The 21,020-nt window shown below is 39.4% G+C and overlaps 1 protein-coding gene across 1 annotated transcript in view; it reads left to right on the top strand.

Moving 5' to 3' along the window:
• The first annotated feature begins 5,947 nt into the window (after nucleotides 1-5,947).
• Nucleotides 5,948-21,020, top strand: part of LOC131029589 (peptidyl-prolyl cis-trans isomerase CYP38, chloroplastic) — a 32,858-nt gene continuing 17,785 nt past the window's right edge. Inside the window, exons 1-3 of the mRNA XM_057960126.2 lie at nucleotides 5,948-6,338; nucleotides 6,476-6,760; nucleotides 8,029-8,228. Of these exons, the coding sequence (XP_057816109.1) occupies nucleotides 6,111-6,338; nucleotides 6,476-6,760; nucleotides 8,029-8,228 (713 nt within the window). The 5' untranslated portion in view covers nucleotides 5,948-6,110. The remainder of the gene's footprint in view (nucleotides 6,339-6,475; nucleotides 6,761-8,028; nucleotides 8,229-21,020) is intronic.

The raw sequence follows: 21,020 nt of genomic DNA, 5'->3' as shown, positions 1-21,020 counted from the left end.
CTCGAGGTGGCAGTTAATAAAATGTCAAGGATTGCAGAATTAATTCTGCATGAAAAACACAGGTGGTGCATGTACAAGGCAAAGCGTATTAATAACACTCTATTTAGGCACAAAAATCAAGCCATGAAGCGTATTAGAGAAGAAAAGTTTTCAAAGTAGCATGCAACACTTTTCTCTCCAAAAGAGTGATATCCCAACACTAGAGAATTTTGAAAAACAGAAGGCAGAACAATTTGGCTCGAAGAGATGGATGTTCCTACTGAAACGTCGGGTTTCTCGTAGCTCGAGTCTTGGGTCGATGTGTTTGGGGATTACTCATATGCTTCTCACCCTATGTCATCGAAACCCGATTACCCAAAAACTTTCTCAAAGACGAAGACCATGGCCAAGAATCCTGCTCTAGTTTTAGACTGATTTGAAGAGGTTCTTGTTCCTAAAATACATAAGCAACCCAAGGATCTATGAGAAGCCACCTGTGCTAGGATGCTCAATAACAAAGGGGATTGGAAGCACAGGGCAGTCAAGACTTGGAATTGCGGTCTTCCACAGTATGTCGTCCCGATGGTTCCCCATTGCCCAGAATTCATAGAAGCATGCTCACGATGCTTTATTTAGGATCCCCCTTCTATTCAGGGTACTTCACTGAGAGTTGACATAAGTGTAGAAGCCATCTGAGACATGTTGTGCATCCCTTTACTTTCCAATCAGACAAATATTTTCAGTAGGGAGGTGTTAGAACTAGCGGAAAAGGAAGGATGCTTTAAGTTTTTGTGGAACTGTAATGGATGCAAAGGGACTTTCTCAGCTTCCCAAATTCTCATTATCATTAAGTGATATGAAGCAAGATGACTTGAAAGAGGTTGTCTCGATGTTGGCTTACATTTGTGGCCTTGATAATGATCAGAATGTCCATACTTTCCAAATGGGTGTGCTTTTCAAACTCCAGAAGCAGAAAGAAGCTTTCCTGTACGACTTCGCAAAAGACATTGTAGAAGGAATGGTGAAGCAGTTGAAAAATTTCCAGACACATTATAGATTCAGGTACACTTCTTTTCTGGTCCATATGTTCCTGCATCAAAACAAGGGATTTTTCAGTCAATTCATGGAGTTATCAGTTTTTTATGAGCACAATAGGCGAAAGCCTATGACTACATGGACTCCCATACTGTTGGCCATGCGTGATACGTACTCTTTTTTCGACCGTTTCTTTACCCCTACCATGCGAGATTTGGCAAAGGAGGCCTCGGGTTCTTTTTCCCGCTTCACACATGAACAAATTTGTTGGATGAATGCATGTAGTCCTCGCCGTGACTAGTTTTTGGGAAGGGATTTCACTTTTGTCAGAGTACACGGTTTTATAGATGAGCCTTTCTGCCTCCCCACTTGTGTAACTAATCACACACTCGCCTTAGAGATTTTTAAGCAATTGGTTGTGATTTAAAATGCCATAGGCTCAGGCAGGCATGATGTCGCCATCACTCAGGACCGTAAGATGATAGGTCCTATTGTTCTGGTAAAGAGACACCCTGCGGAGGCTGTGCTCACTTCAAAGTTGGTGCAATTGGGTCTCATGGTCATTGATGACCCATGAAGCTATGATCGAGATGACTGTTTAGCAAAGAGAAAGAATCCTGTAGTGCATGAACCACACGAGTCTTGGCAGGCTTGCATTAACCCTTTGAGAGATGATTCCCTGTTGTATGTGGACCTAAATGTTATTCCCGTCAAAGAACGACCACCATGGTTAAAATTTTACGACCCAACTGCAAGAGTAAATCCAGCTAAAATAATTCCTGCCCCTTTGTAGAAGAAGATGAATGATGATAAATGGTCATAGAGGAAGATGTTAGCCTTTTGGACATATCGACTTGGGAGTAGGAAACTACCTGTTGGATGAAAATTTTGAGGAGGAGTGGGATAAACACAATGTAGATGTAGAATCTACTGAAGACTCTCCTTCAAGTGGCTCTGACCCTCATGATTCAACCCCATCGCAGGATACCCAATAGTAGGCCGACAAAGGAAAGGAGATCGAGTTGGATTCAACAAGTCAAGCAATCGTATCATACGCTACTGCCGAGCTCACTAGGAAGCCTCGTTCCTATTTGTCAACCAAAAAGGACTAGTGAGACGCGTGCGAGCTCTTATCCTCTGAGGAAGAAGTAGATGATAGTGAAAGCTCCGGAGGGAGCCCAAACCCAAGTACCAGTTGCAGCCCGGGTCTCATTGATAACATAAGCATCTTCGGCTCATGTACGTTTTGCTCCTCCTTTTCTCTCCTCTCAGTCCTTAGTTGCTCCCGCTACTTCCTTTTCTACAGTCTCAGTCACTGCGGTCTTTTCCCTTGCTCGAGTTGCAGTTTTTGTAGCAACACCTCGACCCTCATCGTCCCCTGTAGCTGCTAGCTTTCCCGCAATGTCTCTGCATGATTCCCCGACCTTGAGCAATGTTCTGGATGTTTCCCAATCTGTGGAACCCCCTTTTCAGTTCGTTCCTGCCTCTTCGGTCGTGCAGATGTTAGGATTTGCAATTTCCTCGCCTCATGCATTTTCAAGTGCCGGTCTATTTTTATCCCCTCTTGCTAGCGCTATGTTCGGTATTCCTCCCTTTTTGCTCGCTACTCTTCCCTAGCCAATACAATTGCAGCTAAGAGATCCTATAGTCTCAGTACCCTTTGCTCTCCCTCCTGGCACTCCCTTTGCGGGGCAGGCGATTCCGTCTCCCTCAGATTTCTTGCAACAGGTGAATTCCTCTAAATTGGCCCGAGTTTAGAGAACCGCAAAGCGGAAAGAGAAAGATAGTCTGGAGCCCAAGCAACCCAGTATCCAGACACATTTCAATGAAGAAAGCCAGAACATAATGTTCGTAGCTATGCTCCCTAACGTCATCAAGCCACAGGGAGAGATGTAGCCCACAAACTATTCATTGCATGCCATCAGTATAGATTTGAAGTAGGCTCGCGCACAAGATAAAGTAGAGATGTTGGAGGAGACGCAGAAAGTGGTGTCTTATGATTTCCCTAAAGGGAGAAGATGCATAGAAAAAATCATAGCAGAATTGGGCCATGTTAAAGCCACGCTCGACACTTACAAGATAGAGGAGGAAGCCAAGAATGCTGAGATATCGCGCCTTCAAGCTGATGCCCAGAAGGAGAGGGGCGAAAAGGAAAAGCTGCAAAGTGTTCTCAATGTTGTGACTGCTCCGCTACAAGCCGAGCAAAAAGAAAGTAATGAATTTAAAAAGAGGTTCCATGACAAAGAGCAGGAGTTCTTACAACTCCAAGAAGACTCCGCGGATGTGACTCAGATTCAGATCCAGTTGCAAGATGCAAACTGGGACAAGGAGAGACTCTTATGGGATTTGACCCAAACACAGGCACTCCTCTCCGAGGAGAAAGAGGAAAAGGAGCAGATAGTGCAAGAATGGCAAGCATGACAAGCCCAATTAGAAAATGAGATGTGAGATTTAAAGAATACTCTGGAGAATGAGCGCATTGAACTGACCCGAACGCAAGGCAAGTTACGAGACAAGGGCACCAGGGTCATAACGTTGGAGCACGAAGCATCTGTGTCCAGGCAGAAAGTGAAAGAATTATATGTAGAGATCCGGGCAAAAGAAGAAGAAATTGATCTCTTATTAAAGCCTGCTGATGTTCCGTTTGCTGCTCCAGCAGATTTCATCCCTTTCATCCGGGAGTTATATGTCTCACATTTGGAAAAGGTCAAGCACTTCCTCCCTGTTTTGCAGCCAGCCCTGACGTTCCTAGTTGATGTGCAATCTCTATGTGCCGAGGCAAGCATTATCATTGATGAAGCCACACAGTCTACTGCGCCCAAGGTTCATGATGCCTAGAAACTGATCAAGTGGTTATATACTGCTTTCAAAGAAGAATTGATGGCCAAAGAGGTGACTGATCATAAGCAGTTGGTTAGAAAGGCTAATAGTTTCATCGGTCGCCACCAAGTAGCAGCTTGGGCTGCGTCCGCCTTAGGATCTCTCAAATCCTTGGTGTCAGATATCAAAGAGCGTTTTGAACGCTTTGTAAGTCTCAGCTTACCCTCCAATTTCCCTCTTGATGGTTCAATTTTGAAGATTGAGTAGATCATGAGTCTGATTGAGCAACGACAACAAGAGCAGACTTTTCTACAGAATCTAAGTGTTTCCCCTGTTGCTGAAGAAGTTGAAGAGTTGTTGCATCCTTTGGCTCGACTTCGTATTCTGCTCAGATTAGTTAACGATGAGTTGGGTGATCTCCCTTTCCATGAAATTATTGGCCTTGATCAGAATTATCAGATCCTTGAATCCCAAGAGAAGCTCTCAGAGAATGATTGGGTCCCTTTGCAGTAGGTCCTTGATCGACTTTTCCCTACTTATGATTTATTGAGTCTGGTGTGTAACCATAAATTTTGGGTATCGACACCCTGCAGGTAGGATTTTCCCAGAAGTCACCAAAAAGTTGTGTACTTTATCTTGTACACGTCGTATTTTTGAAGAGGTTGGCCCGTGCCTACCACGTGTTGGCACGATGCTCGTTTCTTATGCCCTTTCTTTGCCTTGATGGTTAAGCTGCATGCTCTTGACGCGTGGTGATTTCTTTTTTGTGGCACTCGCTTTTGTCCCGAGTGGGCGGGAGCTGTAGTTTGCAGGGAGTGTGTTGTGTTGCGTGGCAGTTCTCTGGGAGGTCCTAGGTTAGCAGTTAGCAGGGTCCAAGCCTCTCTCCCTCCTGCTGCCACGTGTTTTCCATAGCGGCGACCCAAAGGTTTTTTGTGCTTTCAGTTGTAAGCGAACTGTCGAGAGATCTTTGATCGGGGTAACAAAACAATGAATGCGGTTTCACTAGAAACCGATGGTGGTTTTCATTTGCAGGTTTTTGCACGTCGTCAAATGCAAAGGAGCTGCTAGCAGTGTTTTTTTGTTTGTCTCGTTTCACGGGTTGTTAAATCCCAGTCTATAAGAATAGCGATTTTTGCCTGTCAAGGGGTTCATAACTTATTTCAAAAGATAAACTGATATTCTATAGGAATTTTTAGGCTTTCGTCTGTTGGTTGTATTTTCTGAAGACAAGATAAACAAACTTTGCCTGCGGCCTCTATGATTATTGTTATTCAGTATGCATTTGATAGTTTATTGTGCATTTGCGAAATTCTAATATGACTTTAGAAATATATGCTTAATACTCTGCCGATTAAACTATGTCTTTGCACTTGTTATCCAGTGGATGTGTGGTGTGTATTGCTTTATGTTAAAGGGAATTTTGGTTATATCTTGATTATTGTTCTGGGCATGTAGATTGTTGAATGGAGCTCATAATGACATGTATGTGAAGTTCTCTGTGCTCCTTAATGTACTAAAATCAGTTTCAGCGCATCACTCTAAAGTAGGTTTTACTTTTATGTTTCTCTCTTTCCCTTTACTCCCCCAGACAAATGAAGAGTCGACTTCTAAAATCCCGAAGGTTACTTAGTGGAAATGCGCAGGTCCCCCTTCACTGAGTTTCCCATAAGGCTGTTTTCCTGAAAGTAATTTTAGTGATCAACATGCACCACTACTGGGACATTTGTGCACAACTATTGGGCGATTTGTCCACAAGTACTGGCAATTTTGAGTGGGCAGTTATTGGAACATCTTTAATTAGGTATCGAACGACACTTTGAAATGTGTACTTTTTAACCCTTGTATGCGTAACTGATCCTACAACATGCATTGTTACTACTAAGACACTGAAACCTTAGCTGTAAGCAGCGAAGTCACATACGAAAACAACAAAAAAAAGTTAAAATCTGGTGTACCTTTTAAGATCTATATGTGAAGGAAGTTAGCTATAACTACTGTAATAAATTCAGTTTAATTTGTTTTTAAATCAGTCACTAATTTGTAAAAATTGAATAGAACAGCAGCCTACAAAGCGAATAAGATAAAGACAACTGGGAGCAAACCGGTTTGAAAGGAGTAATAGGCTTATCCACAATCTCATCGCCTCTCGTGGGTATCATTCGAAACAAATCCATATTTCCTTATTGCTCGAAAGTTGATGGGAAGATTACCTCACTATTCCCTGAGTTCGCTATCCATTCGGCCTTCATTTTAAAATTCATTTCTCAATTTTGGCAATGGCAGCGCCCATCTGCTGCCCCTCCATTGCAGCACCGAAATGGGCTTCCACCGCTGCATCGAATTGTAGGCTTCACCGTAGGAATCTATTCACAAACGAATTTAATAAGAGCTTATCCAAATTCAGGCTATCTAATTGCACGAGCAGCACCAAAGGTTCTGCGTCGACTTTTTTCTATCATGGCATCTCCGTTAGGTGTTCTGGAACTTCACCTATAAATCCCCAGGTATCTTTTTTTTTCCACTTTTTCTTTTAAATGTATGAGTTTGCTTCTTGTGTTGTGTGTTTATTCATTAACTTAACTGGAATCATTTTGAAAGCATTTTAACTCTTAAAGTAAGGTTGTGTTTTCTTTTGGCGCAGAGGACATGGTTTTCCTGGAAAAATTGTGCTCTGTGCATTGCCTTGGCAGCAACAATTGCCACAATACAGCCCTCTGTTACACCTGCTTCTTCATTTGAATCTGGGCCTGTAATACAGGATCTCTCTGTGTTGATCTCCGGGCCTCCAATTAAGGACCCAAAAGCTCTGCTGAGATATGCACTGCCAATTGATAACAAACCCATCAGAGAGGTACAGAAGTCACTTGAAGATATCACAGAAAATCTCAAGGTTCCAGGAGCTAGGGCATTGGATTCTGTGGAGAGGGTAAGAGGATATAAATTTTTACAACACAAAATCAGAGAACTTTACTGATTGTTGTTTTCTAAAAAGGCATTCTTCTCGTAGTGAAGAAAAGAACTTTATGTTTTTCATCTCTTTGTTCTCCATTGGGATCAGATTTGGTTTGTGGACACATATTGCAATAGTTTTTGTCAACAATGTTGTTGTATGATGAAGAATCTTTCTTTTAGTGTGAAATTTCCATATACCAGCTAGAATTTGAATCGAAGACCTCTCTTATGCATGCTAGGGTGCTCTACCATTGAGCTACTGGCCCTCTTATGGTTCTAGTGTGTCTCCATTTCTATTGCTCCCCCTTGAGCTACACTTTGTGCTTTGGGGGTCCTAGTATGGCTCTAATACCATGTGAAATTTCCATGGACCAGCTAGATTCAAACCTAGGACCTCTCTTATGCATGTTAAGGTGCTCTACCACTGAGCTACCAGCCCTCTTATAGTTTGAGTGTGGTTCATTCTCCAATAATTAGATTTCTAGAGCCAATGTTATCCATTGCAATCAATGTCTGCATGTTGCACCGTGTCGTTGTCACTGGCTATCCTTTACTTGATGGCAATATTGTTGGAAGCCAGGCAATATAGAAATTAATGCTCTCATTCATGTACACTACTTGTTTTTGCATGTCCTTCTATCTTATGGGAGTATTGCTGCAATTCATCCATGTTTGCCGAGAGCCCCTTTACCAAATGTGTATATCCTTCAGTAGACTTGGTTTGTATTGGGTGTCTGAGTTAAACTATTGCCATGTGAGGGCAAGCTACCGGTTGAATTTGTCCTTTACGTCAAATCATCTTTATGGGTAAAATGTATAATGACTAATGAAGAATTATTTAAGTGTTAAGAGTGATTCACTAAGGGAAGTTATTTAATCTTAACGTATATCCTGTTTGTGCTTTTTATAGATGAAACCAATGATGTTTGTTTGCTTGTTAAGGTTAGCATCCTGCCGTTAGGGTGGCTATATCCTTGCTTCAAATATCTTTTAGTAATATCCTGCACAAGTTACAAGCATGCATTGCAACCTCATCCAATGGGAAGATCCGACAAGAAATGAGCCAGAGCCTCTTTATGAACTTGGCATTTTCTTCTTCTAGAGTAGCTTTAGCTTAATTGTATTCCTTTTTTAATACGTAATCTTTCTAGAATATTTTGTATCTAGGAATACCGTTTTAAGTAGGTTTTTGAGCTCAAGCTTACTTCAATACTTCCTTTTTTGTGTGTTAATGATGAGCAGAATATAAGGCAAGCATCCCGTATTTTCAACCAAAGTAAACCAGCCATTCTAGCAGGCATTGCAGAATTGAAGAAAGATCATGGACAAGAATTGCTGGACAAGATAACTGCTGGCTTACAAGATTTTCAAAAGATTGTGGAAGCACGAGAGAGAGATCTTGTTGCACCAAAACAACAAGAGCTCCTTGATTTGGTTGGAGGGTAATGTCCAAAGCAATTAGTTACATGCTTTCTAAAGAAGACAGGACCTATAAATAATATCACACTGAAAATGTTTATATGAGGGTTGTGCCTTTTTTTTTTTTGCATTTAATATTTTATTTATACATCTCTTTAGATAGGAAGTTAGTTTGCTTGGACATTCACTTGAGACTGGCATAAAACATTCTCAAATTTGTATTAGCATGCATTCATACTGCATTGTGCTTAGCAATCAAAACCTTAAGGAAAATTTCGGTGAATCTTAAATTTAGTAGGATCAGTGGCTTTAAATTTTTAGACAAAAAGTCAGTTGGCTTGGGTCTTCACTTGTATTGGTATGGAACTTTTATTGTGAGCGAAAATGTTCCCAAATGCCTGGAAGTGAGAGAACACATTCATACTTCAATGTGCTTTGCAATCAAAATCTCCAGGAAACATTTGGTGATTAGTCAATCTAAATTTATTAGGGTGTGTGAACCTGAGCTACTAGTTATTGCGTAGTTAAATAAATTCATCTTTTCTTATATTGAAACATTTCATCACTATGATGCCTTATTTGGAAAAAAAAAAAAGAAGCAAAAATTTGTCTTACATTTCATCATTACTTTGTCCTTTAGGCTATGATACGCCATATGCAAAGTCCAAAGTGCTACTTTGAAATTTACAGGTAACCAAACAATGTGATCATCGATTATCATTTTCTATCTCATACACAGAAGAGGCCATTTTACACCCAAACAATAGAAGCACCTTTATTTGTCTGGCTTTCCTTGACTTGGATCTTACTACTTTCTAATGGTCTGTTCATGTCTCTACATATGAAATGGTTGGCAGTTACAACATAAATCATTATATTCTTTCATCCTTTTCTCCATGGTGCAACCTCAACTAACCACTAATTATTTATCACACAATTGAAATAGAACTCTAGTTGGTATCATTTTCTATCTCATACACAGAAGAGGACAGACTACACCAAAACAATAAGATCACCTTTATGTAATCTGGCTTTCCTGGATTTAGGTCTTCACTGCTTTCAAAGGGTCTGTTCATGTCTCTATATATGAGATGGTTGGGGAAGTTACAACATAAATCATTATGTTCTGTCATCCTTTCTCCATGATGCAACCTCAACTAACCACTAACTATCTATCATGCAATTGTTGTAGATGTTAATTTTAGATCAGACTGTTAAATATAGATAGCAATAACAGAAAACCAATAAAAGGAACACAAAAGACACCAGAATACCCTGGGAAAACCTCCCTCTTGGAGGTGAAAAACCCAGCAATTAATCTCAGATCTTATTATGCAATAATCAGTAAGAATCTTTACAACTCTGCTTCAACACTTGAAGCACTTAGAACAGCAGTATATGCACAGTAGAGTGATGATTTCCAAACTAGGGCACAGCAGTACAATTGACTTATCTGCTATAAGCATCATTTGCTGATAATGGAGAGGATTCACTGCCTCTGAATGAATACGCTGTGCTTGAAGATGATCGCTGTTCCTAAAAGGTAGTTCGCTGTCCTTGGAAGTTGATTCGCTGTCCTTAGAGGTATTCGCTGACCTTGGGTGATAGTTCGCTGATCACTGCTGAAGGAGATTGCTGAATGAAGAATGTATTCGCTCATTGTGTGTTGATACAATGATTTGGACTTTGTATATATATGTGTCTTAGCCTCCCAATTCACCCTAGGTCGGCTTACAAGAAGAGCAATTTAATTACAATATAATGCTTTAGGCTTGGCGCCCAATATAGGGTCAGTCCCATCAACATGTTTCAATACAAGTTATGATTATTGCATATAAATCGTGACTAAGGCCAATAGGCCAATTAGTCACCTACACGTGCTAGGTCGGCCCTAGAAGGGATCCGACCTAGCTATAACGTCAACAGTAGAACCCTATTTGGTATCATTTTCTATCTCAGGTACAGAAGAAGACAGACTAGACCCAAACAATTCAAACGCCTTTATGTAATCTGGCTTTCCTAAACTTGGATCTTACTACTTTTTAAAGGTCTGTTAATGTCTCTATACATGAAATGGTTGGGGCAATTACAACATAAATCATTATGTTCTGTCATCCTTTTCTCCATGGTGCAACCTCAACTTGAACTAACAACTAATTGTCTATCACACAATTGTAATAGAACCCTATTTGGCACAACCGCAACTAATTTGTTGGTGCTTATTGATGTTTCTTTGAGTTTCTGGGATGGGGTATGGGAATGAAGTTTTGGGTATAGCAAATTTTTTTCTGAAGTTTGGGGACAATGCTAAAATGGCTAGTAAACTAGGAAATAATTAAACAAATTAAAAGCATGTAAAATGTTAAGAAGCAAATATAATGTGCTGAATTTGCAATTAGAGTCCTCCGCCTTAAAGTGTTTAGGAGTTTTTAGATTATGTTCCTTAAAAAGTTATATTTCTACTTGCATGCACCAAAATGGAACAGGTTATCCAGTCTTGGAAAAAGGGAAGGTCCCCTCCAAGTCCTCAAATCCTTGGGACGTTTGGGATGTCAAGTGGACTCTCGGGGACTTGTTCCCATGGAATGCTGCTTCCTATGCTTATGATAATTGGCTGGCATAGGAATATTGAGCTAGTAAATGCTAGCTATCTAATGCAACCATAACCACTAGCCATCATTTATTTGTTTTAATATTAGTTTAATGGATCACCAATGATCTGACCTGACACTGGCAGAGTAGTTTGAACTGGGAAGGTTCAAAAGTCAGGTATATGCTGCAGGGTTACATGTAGGCTGCTACAAGCATCTTGCAGGCTACTATAGGCATTCTTTAGGCTGTTACAAGCATTGTGCAAGCTGCTACATTTCATGCCCCCGCCTAAGTAATAGTATTAACCTTGTCTTAATCAGCAGAAAATTTGTCTTATTTATAATTCTTCACAAATTTTAAATCTTTAGAAGGCAGCGAACAATGATTAACAACAGCAATGATTAATATCTATACAAACAGCACGTGTAGAAGCAAAAGTCATCACTTGCAGAACAGCGATTAGAAGAAAACATAACATATTGACAGCGATAAATAGAAACCATAATATATTGGATGGTGATTAATAGAAGGGATAATATATTGGACAGCAATTTCCTTTTAGAAAGGAGTGATGATTAATATTAAGGAGACTACAATCTTATTATAGCAATCGATGACTAACAGCAATTAAGGCACTTGATGCAGCGATTGGTTTGGGTTATGAAGAGACATTACTAAAAGGTTGTGACCCTCCGGACAGCAACTTCCAAGAGTTGTCTCTCTTCAAGAGACATGAAGATATAAAGGCAAAGGACCACGATGTAAGAAGGCAGCAAGGAAGAGAATTCAATAAGCATTGATCAAGACATAAATAATTATTTAATCAGAAATCAAGCAGGAGGATTGAATAACAAGGAAGATAAGAATAAATTAAGGAAGTCTGCCATTCAGAATATAGCCATACCTGATCTAATAAACTGTAAACATTGTGGTATGCAGGGATATATGTTAATATGTATGCTTGATGTATGAAGCATGATAGTAATTTTAATGCATAATTCCTCACATACTATAATAGGCAATAATATGTATACAACAAATAATATATTTGATACGTAACATCTTATAAGCAATAATATTTAGCCCGCATTAGTAGCGGAGTTGGCTTGGGCTGTGGGTTTGCTCCCCATTGGTCTTGAGTTCGACTTTGAGGCCTGGATTCACCCAATACACCTGGTTTGCAGGCGGCTTGGTACATCCCCAGGGACTAGTCTCACCTCAGCTCGCCCCAAATGGGTGCTGGCTGGGTTGCGGGGATATCCTGTGGCAACAAAAAAAAAAAAATGTGGAATATTTAGATATCTAGTCTATTTAACAAATAGCTGCAATCAATCATGGTGAGGTGAGTGAGGGAATACAGGGAGGGAGAAATTGATATGAGATCCTCTTCTAAGTACACCACCTCATGATGGATGGTTGGCGACTTGCTAGTTGAGGCCAAGGCGGGCAAGGTGTATCCTGCCCTTGGGCTTAGATGGGAAGGATGCTTCGGGCACCCTATTGGAGTTTCCTCTCCAACCTCTACAATGGTTGATTGTTGGAATGGATTCAAAGGAGTCTTAATCATATGAGGGCAAATAAGGTGGTATGAATAGGGAGGGCAGGTACAAGCTTCCTCACTAGGTACACCACCTCATGAAGGATGGATGGTGGAAGGCCACATGAGGCCAAGAGGGATGGTATATCCACTCTTGGGCCTAGTGTGAGGATCGCTTTTGGCACCCTATCATGTCTCCTTATCTGAGCCCTTTATGGTTGAACCCCAAATAATGATTTATAGATATTATATGATTAAGTTGATTGTGAATATATGTTCTTTAACTCTAGTACTAATTGATTTTGTGAATTGTATCTTCAATAATTGTCTAACATGATTGCAGGGTCTCGACCAGGATCTATCTGACTTTTACATTCTTTGGGTAAAATTATATTTCTAACTATATTATGTTTCTTGTTTTTATTGAACTTGTGTTTCTAGGGCAAAATTTAGGGTAATCCTAAAAGGAGACATTACACTACAGAGTTTTGTGGGCTGGTACAGATGATTATAGGTTTCTTTAGATATAAAATTTATGCATAAAAGGTATGAGGTCATTTGAGGAGTGTTTTTGATCTCACATAGATTATTGGAACATTGGTTTTCTGTTGGGATCATCATTGGTGATTGTCATTTTCAGCAATATCGAGAAAGCTAGAATGATATTTAGGGAGTGTATGTATGGAGAAAATGTGTCTGCAGGTTCTTGGAAGTGGTTTGGAATATTGCTTGGATATTTGTGGCACCAATTATCCATATTTTCATCCATTTCAGATAAACTTTTATGCTTATTGTTTTTGAAAGTTGTTTTAGGGAAATAGAGCACAAACAGGATGATTTTGTTTCTTGTTTGGTGCTTGTTTGACTTTGTGAAAGGCTGAGCTTGTTGTTTACATGCATTTGGTAGTGTTAGGGTAGCAAACATCATCTTGGCAGGTTGTTATTCCTTCACAGCTGTGACAGTTTGTCTTCCATGAAGCTGTGGTGGTTCATGTCAATTTGCTGGATGGTAAACTCTTTGTTTTTCTTTGTTGGGGGCCATTGGGGCTGGAATATGGATCATTTGGATGATTGGGCAGTTATGCAAGGGTGGCCATTGCCATTTTTGGACAATTGATCCATTTTTTCATTGATGCTAGGAAGAGAAGGAAGAGAAGAATAAAAGCTAGGCAAATACCCATTGTGAAGGTTCAGTTGGCTGCAAAAAGCACTCTTATTGCTGTATTGAAGGAGGAAGATAATGTGTAATAGGGTTCTTGTGGATTGCAAGGGCAGATTGGAAACAGAGGAAGCTGTACTATTGTTTGTGCAGATCCACAAGACCATTTTAATGGCAAGATCTCCCTGTAATAGGATTGAATGGTGAGTGAGATGCCATATGCATACTCTTCATGGAGTTTTTCTACTTTGTAGGGTTTTCTCTATATGCATTATTGTGTTATGTGACTGTTTCTTGTGTTTTTGCTTTGTGTGTACTAGTTATTTAATCTGTTTTCTTTGCTGTTTTGTGTAGATTAATAGTGCTATGGGTAAGATAGAAGCCTCTAGGGTAGTTTGATGAGAGTGTAGATAGAGCTAACATTGGAAATCCATTAATCATGTATCAATAGGATTAACCATCTAGTGATTTATGGATCAAACAGTATCAAATCTTGAAGTTCTGGTTTTTGATTAGGGCTGTTGATGTTTTATGCCCATCTACAAGGTCAAGTGTCAGAAAGAGTCTAGTTACTTATGATCTCAAGAGGAACAAGGCTGTGGACTAGGGTTGTAAGAGCAATGGCTAGAATCTCTAATTCAAAGGGAAAGATAGAGCAGATTGAAATCTTTATGCAAGCCTTGAGAAGTTAGGAATGCTTTAACATAAGGAAGAAGAGGAACTAGTGAAGACTGAACTATGAGAAGGGGAGTCATCCACATGGATTGTATTTTTAGGCTCAACCAAAGATTGATATATAGCCATATGACAGGGAGATTTGTGTTGAGAAGCTAGATTATTGGATATCCTAGATGGAGGTGTACTTCAGCCTTCATAAGCTTACTTCTCACTAACAGATCTCACTTGCTAGGCTCAAGTTATCAAGCCATACTATCACATGGTATGAGAGTCATGCATTATCTCTCAAGCGTAGAAAAGTTGCTCTTATTTTGAAGCATGAAGACTTGAAGAAATTTTTGAAAAAGCAGTTTTTATCTCATCTGTTATGAAGAAGACCAAGATATTTAATGAGGTTACTTCTAGCAGCGGCAACGATAGAGTGTACAGGAGTGCAGCAACGAGGTAAGGCTGATTTAACATCCCAGAATTTAGTAAATGAATTGGGTCTGCAAGTAATGGAGCATCCACAACTTTATGCTGTGGGTTGGCAGAAAGATGGCGTGGAAATCAAGGTGAAGAAGCAATGCAAAGTCACATTCTTAGTGGTTGCTGATTTCAAAGATGATGTTTTGGTTTATGTGGTTCCCTTGGATGTATTTGGAGTGATATTTGGCAATCCATACTTGTATTTAGTGATACTGATGCTACATATTGGAGAAGGCCTAATTAGTATAGGGTGGTTCTAACTCATGTTGTACACAGTTAAGAATAAGAAACAAATTACCAGGGTCAGTGTGGCAAAATCCAAGTGCTTGATCAACACTATTGTGAGTTTGCTTTGTTGATGTTTAGAGGCAAAGGGGAACAAAAGAGGGGCCGAGTTGAAAGGACTACATGGCAAATATGCTCATCAAGAGCAGCAAGGTGTGGATGATCTGGTGAGTATATTTTCTGAATTATTTGTAGAACCTAAAGGACTGGCCCTAAAGAGAGTTGTAGAACACAAGATTCAGTTATTACTTGAGTGTCCGTTACCCAACTCGGGGCTGTATAGACAAAGTGTTATTGAAGCGCAGGAAGTCAGATAGTAGGTCAATAACTTGTTGGAAGGTGTGAAGGAGTAATTAGACTAAGTACCTCTCCATGTAGATTGTCTATTGTTATTGTGCGAGATATTATCGGGGGCTGAACAAGATAACCATGAAGAATTGGCATCTGTTTCCTCAAATTGGTGATCTGAAGACACAAATTACCAGGGCAAGTGTGGCAAAGGCCAAGTGGTTGATCAACACTATTGTGAGTTTTCTTTGTTGATATTTAGAGGCAAAGGGGAACAAAAAAGGGACTGAGTTGAAAGGACTACATGGCAGATATGCTCATCAAGAGCAGCAAGGTGTGGATGATCTGGTGAGTATATTTTCTGAATTATTCGTAGAACCTAAAGGACTGGCCCCAAAGAGAGTTATAGAACACAAGATTCAGTAACTACTTGAGTGTCCTTGACCCAACTTGGGGCTGTATAGACAAAGTGTTATGGAAGTGCAGAAGTCAGATAGTAGGTCAATAACTTGTTGGAAGGTCTGAAGGAGTAATTAGACTAAGTACATCTCCATGTGGATTGTCTATTGCTATTGTGCTAGATATTATCGGGGACTGAACAAGATAACCATGAAGAATTGGCATCTGTTTCCTCAAGTTGGTGATCTATTGGATCAATTGCAGCATGGTAAATACTTTTACAAAGTTGTACCTTAAAGATAAATATCATCAAGTGAAGGTCAATGAAGGGGACATGTAGAAGGCAGCATTCAAAACATACCAGGGTCTCGTTGAACAGTTGGTTCTTCCATTCGAATTGTGCGATGCACTACTGACTTTCATGAGCCTCATGAACAAGGTATTGAGACTAGTAATTGACTCTTGTGTCATTGTTTATTTAGATGATATATTAGTGTTCAATAGGTCCTGTGAAGGGCATTTGTTTCATATTGAAAGGCGTTTGATATTTTGAAGGAGAATAAATTACTCTCGAAAGGTAAGAAGTGCAAGTATGTTAAAACTTCTTTAGTATAGCTCAGTCATGGTGATGGAGAGACAAGGATAGATCCATCCAAGGTTAAGGCAACTTTCAATTGGCCAAAGTCCACTACCTTAATAAATTCATTAAATATTTCTCATATATTGCTGCAAAGGAAGGGAGTTTTATTGCAGCAATTGATAATAATGTGCATTTGAGTAGTCGGAAGAAGATAAGTTTGACACCAATAGTTGCTTTACCCAATTTTGTAAGCAACTTTTGAGGTAGAGATGGATGTTAGCTATGATGCTATGGGTGTAGTATGGCTACAGGGATAAGCCTATTTGTTATTAGTCTTAAACTTTCAAAGGGCTTATATTAAAGTCCAACGTGTATGATAAGGAACTATATGCTTTGGTTTCCAGTTTCCACAGTGAAGAAGTGGGAGTGTTACTTGGAAAAGTAGATTGTGGTGCATTCAAAACATAAGCCCTTATAATACATAGAAGCACATGCATAATTGCAATAGTCTAGTCATTATGAATGGATGGGATTCCTTCAACACTTCCATCTCGTGGTCAGCTATTTGTGACAAATAAGGTGACTGACTGATATGCTATCTAGACCACCTTTTTTATCTACAATGAGTAGCTTGTCCAAGTTGGAGCCTTTATTTTGTGAAGTGTATGTATAAGATTACGAGCAAGATATAAATTAGATTATATGTAGTGAGAAACATGTTGGGTTTGTGCCTCAACAATACAACTACCTTTAGGAAGGATTCCTATACAAAGTAGGCAGACTTTGTGTGCCAAAAGCGTTGATGCTTGAGGCACATCCATCACATGTAGCTGGTCAGTTTGGTGTAAATAAGACTACAAGTAATCTCTAGTGCTATGTTTATTGGCCATGCCTACAAGCGGATGATGTAGAGTTTGTCCATAGTTGTTAGTTGTGTAGTGTGATTAAATCCAACAATCAATAGTTGGGGCTATACCAATCCTTGAATTTTGTTGGAGGTTTTCCAAGAACTAAGTAAGGCAATGATTATACTTTTGTAATTGTGGACATTTCTGCAAGAAGTTTGTGCTGATTGCAGATGGTGACAGGGATACAGTGAAAGTTTTCTCTAATTATGTGTGTATACATTTTGGTATCCTAGGGAGCTTTATATCTGACAGGAATTCAAGGTTCTTGAGCAAGTTTTGGTGCACTTTGTGTGAAAGAATGGATACCAAGCTCAAACTGTCTACTGCCTCTCATCCCCAAATGTATGGATAGTTGCGAACAAAACATTACTACAGGTGCTATGGGGTTGTAATCATAGGTATCCCAAAGGCTGTGATGAACATTTAGTGTGCATATAAGAGTCATAAGCAAGACCATTTGTTCTTCTTTGAATCGTTTGCCTTTCAAGGGGCGTTTTGGTTTTATGTGTAATGTCTCCTTCTCTTCAGTGATCACTTAATGAGATTATTAGCCTATTTGTCATCTTGGTGGGCTAATTTGGAGATGAGGGATGAGGGATGAAATTCTAGGCCTAACATTATTTTATCAATGGAAAAATTAAAAGTGAAATATTATTTTATTGGGAGCTTATAAAATGATATTATGAGTCACTTTTCGGAATGATAAAAAATTAAAAAATAAATTGACTTATTTTGTTAAGTCATAAAGTGACTTTATGAAGGGGAAAATTATAAAAAGCAAAAATAAAAAATAAATATTGCTCCTTGGAGTGGGACGACCCCTTAGAGAGAAGAAAAATTTATTAAAAATAATTTAATGGATTTTAGGGTCCAAAAGTGGCATGGAGAGTTTTTATAAATAGATCCCTACGCCCTCCAAGCATTATTATGTTGATTTATGCTATTTGAGAATTCTCCATTTTCAGCTGGTATGTTCATGCCTAGCCAATTCTGAGGACGAAAACCTTCAGAATTTAGTGGGTTGGACGGAAACCCAACACCACCTTGTGAGAGGAATCCACCTAGGGTTCCTTATAGAGCATATTGTTTCAGGTTTCAGTTGGAACAGCCAAGGAGAGGGTTTGTTATTCGCTGGTTTTCACAAATATTTGGCAGCTAGGGTTTTGGGTGTTGATAGAAATTGATGATAATTGCAGATTTGATCATGGCACATCTTTGGCGTCCATTTGGCATCATTTTTAAGGGTGCTTTGACAAGAGTTTATGGACTGAAGTAATTTCATGGTTGCTGAAGCTAGGGTTTCAAATCCCATTTTGAGAATTTCTAATGACATTTCCAGCTAGGGCGACTTGATTTGGACTGATTTTTGGAAGCCATTGGAGGTGGAATAATATTTTTATCATTGCTGGAATATTTTATGTGAGTTTGGCACAAGGGTTTGCATATTTTGGGAGAATTGGACGATGTTCAACTAGGGTTTGAAGGTCAGCACTTTATATCAGATCTTCAGAGAACATTTGCTGCTGTTATCAGTCATTTTGATCACCATTTGAGGCAGCCGTACCTTCTACTAGATGTTGGGCTTCTATCCTTTCTTTTGGGTATGTGTGTAACCATTTTGATTTGTAATAAACTTCAAACCCGAAGACATTAGTTTGCCGTTGTAATTGTATCAGACCTATATCAGATCTGATCTTAGGCTAATAAGTGAGCTTTCATTAAGAAACTTGTTGTTTATGATTTATGCATTTTAGTACTTGCATTTCTATATGTTCTTCATCATTCGGCATTGAAACAAACTTCAAAAAAACAAAAACAAAATAAGAACTCAGAAATCAGAAATCAGAAATCAGACCTTGCATGCAAAGTGTTTGACAGAATGTCAAATATCTGAAATTGAAAAAAAAAAATCAGATTGAGCAGGGGTTCTTACATTATGCCACCAAGCCCATTTGATATCTATTTGGTACAGTCAAGTAAGGAGCTGGAAAACAGAGACATTGAGATTAATAAAGTTCAGAGGCTTGTGGTGAAAGTGATGCAAATACACCTCTAGGTCCAACAGAGACTAAAAATGTTTCAGCTCAAGTATAAGAGATGTCATTATCAACATAGAATAGTTTGGGTCTACACGGGCAAGAGAGACCACAAGGGTCTTCATGGAAGTTGAAACCTCTGCAGAATGGTTCATTTCAGATCATTGAGCAGGTGGGACAGAATGCTTTTTGTTTGAATTGCTGGAGTATGAAAATATTTTCAGTGATCAATGTTTGTTGGTCATGCTTGTTTGAACCTTCTATGATGGATGAAGAGCAGGAGGATGAGCTCTTCACTGGATGATTTTGCATTTGAAGAGACTGAAGGATTGGAGGGAGATGTCATTCTTGATAAGAGGGTAAGGTAGACTAGACAAGGAGAATGCGAGACATGCCTGACTGTTGAGAAAAGGCAATTGCTAAACAAAGCTTAGTGGATGTCTCGTGAAGGCGCGGGAAAGAAGTTCCTGTATTTGATTGTGTCTTGTGGCTTTTGAGGACCAAAAGACTCCTTGTTTAGGGAGTTGTGATCTGAATCTGATTGAGTAATTTGGACTGGGAAGATTCCAAAAGTTATGTTTACATTGCAGTGTCACTTATAGGTTACTGGTACACTGCTACAGGCATCTTCTAGGTTGCTATAGGTGATAATGGGTTGCAGTAGGCATTCAATCTTTCACATAAATGGTATGAAGTCATTTAAGGAGTGTTTTCTGATATCATGTGGATTATTGGAGCATTGGGCTTTTGTTGGGATCATTATTGGGATGATTTGCTTTCATACTATGGAGAATGCTGGAATGATATCTTGTGAGTGTATGAATGGAGAAAATATGTCTACAGGTCTTGGTGGTGGTCCAAAACATCATTGGGAGATTTATGGCTTCAAGCATACATATCTTCATCCATTCCAGATAAGTTTTGATGGCCATTTGACTTTGGAAAAGGCTGAGTTTGTTAGGGAAGTAAACATCATCTTTGTGGGCTGTTATTCCTAAATAGCGGTGATTGCCATGTCCCCATGAAGCCATGGTAGTTCATGTCAATTTGGCAAATAGTAAAGTCATTTCTTTTTTGTTGGAGGCTATTGGAGTTGGAACATATATCATTTGGGTTCTGTTGTGACCATTTCACACATCGCCCCATTTGAAATGGGGACCCCCTCTTTTTGCTTGTTTTTCGCTCGCCTTTCGCTTCGTTTTTTAGGGTTTTGTTAGTCAGTCAATTGTCTGGATTTAGGGTCAAGCCTTAGGGTTTTAATTGCCGTCTTTTCAGGCCAGAATCCAGTCAGTTTTGAGAGCTTTTGAGCCTCCTTTCGTAGGATGCAAATTTTGAATGAAATGAATTCGCCAAAATGGTCTATTTTCAATTGGAAATTTTGAGTGCAGAGCTTAAATTTGTCTAAGTGTTGAAGATGAAATGTGAATTTTTGTCCAATTGAGTAATTTTGACTAAATTTTGAAGTTTTTTGATTTTTGATCCCAGGCATTGGGAATGATTTGTTTTTGCCTCATGAATTGGTTAAACTTGTGAAATCATGTTATTTTGGCCTGTAGGAGCTAAATCGCTCCTGTCCCTCAGTGAAGGACCGGAGCTCGTTTTCAAAAATCTTACTGTCCCTGCAGAGTCAAGATGAATTTCGAATTAAAAGTGATGAAGGAAGGCGTGATCTTTCCGTTGAATATAAATTGAAGAATTTCACGAACACGGAAATGCCTCAGGGAAGAAAATCGCTCCTGTCCCTCAGTGAAGGACCGGAGCTTAAAATCAAATATTGCTTTGTCCTTGCAAGACTTTTACGGCTTGACGATTTGAAGAGGTCCAAGGAGATGTGTTTTATCAAATGAATATAACTTGAAGTGCCGTCGTGAAGAAGAATGACCCA

Source organism: Cryptomeria japonica, chromosome 3 (assembly GCF_030272615.1).
Source record: "Cryptomeria japonica chromosome 3, Sugi_1.0, whole genome shotgun sequence".
In the NCBI taxonomy this organism is placed as follows: domain Eukaryota; kingdom Viridiplantae; phylum Streptophyta; class Pinopsida; order Cupressales; family Cupressaceae; genus Cryptomeria; species Cryptomeria japonica.
The sequence above is the reverse complement of the archived record's forward strand: the minus strand, read 5'-3'. Positions and strand labels throughout refer to the sequence as shown.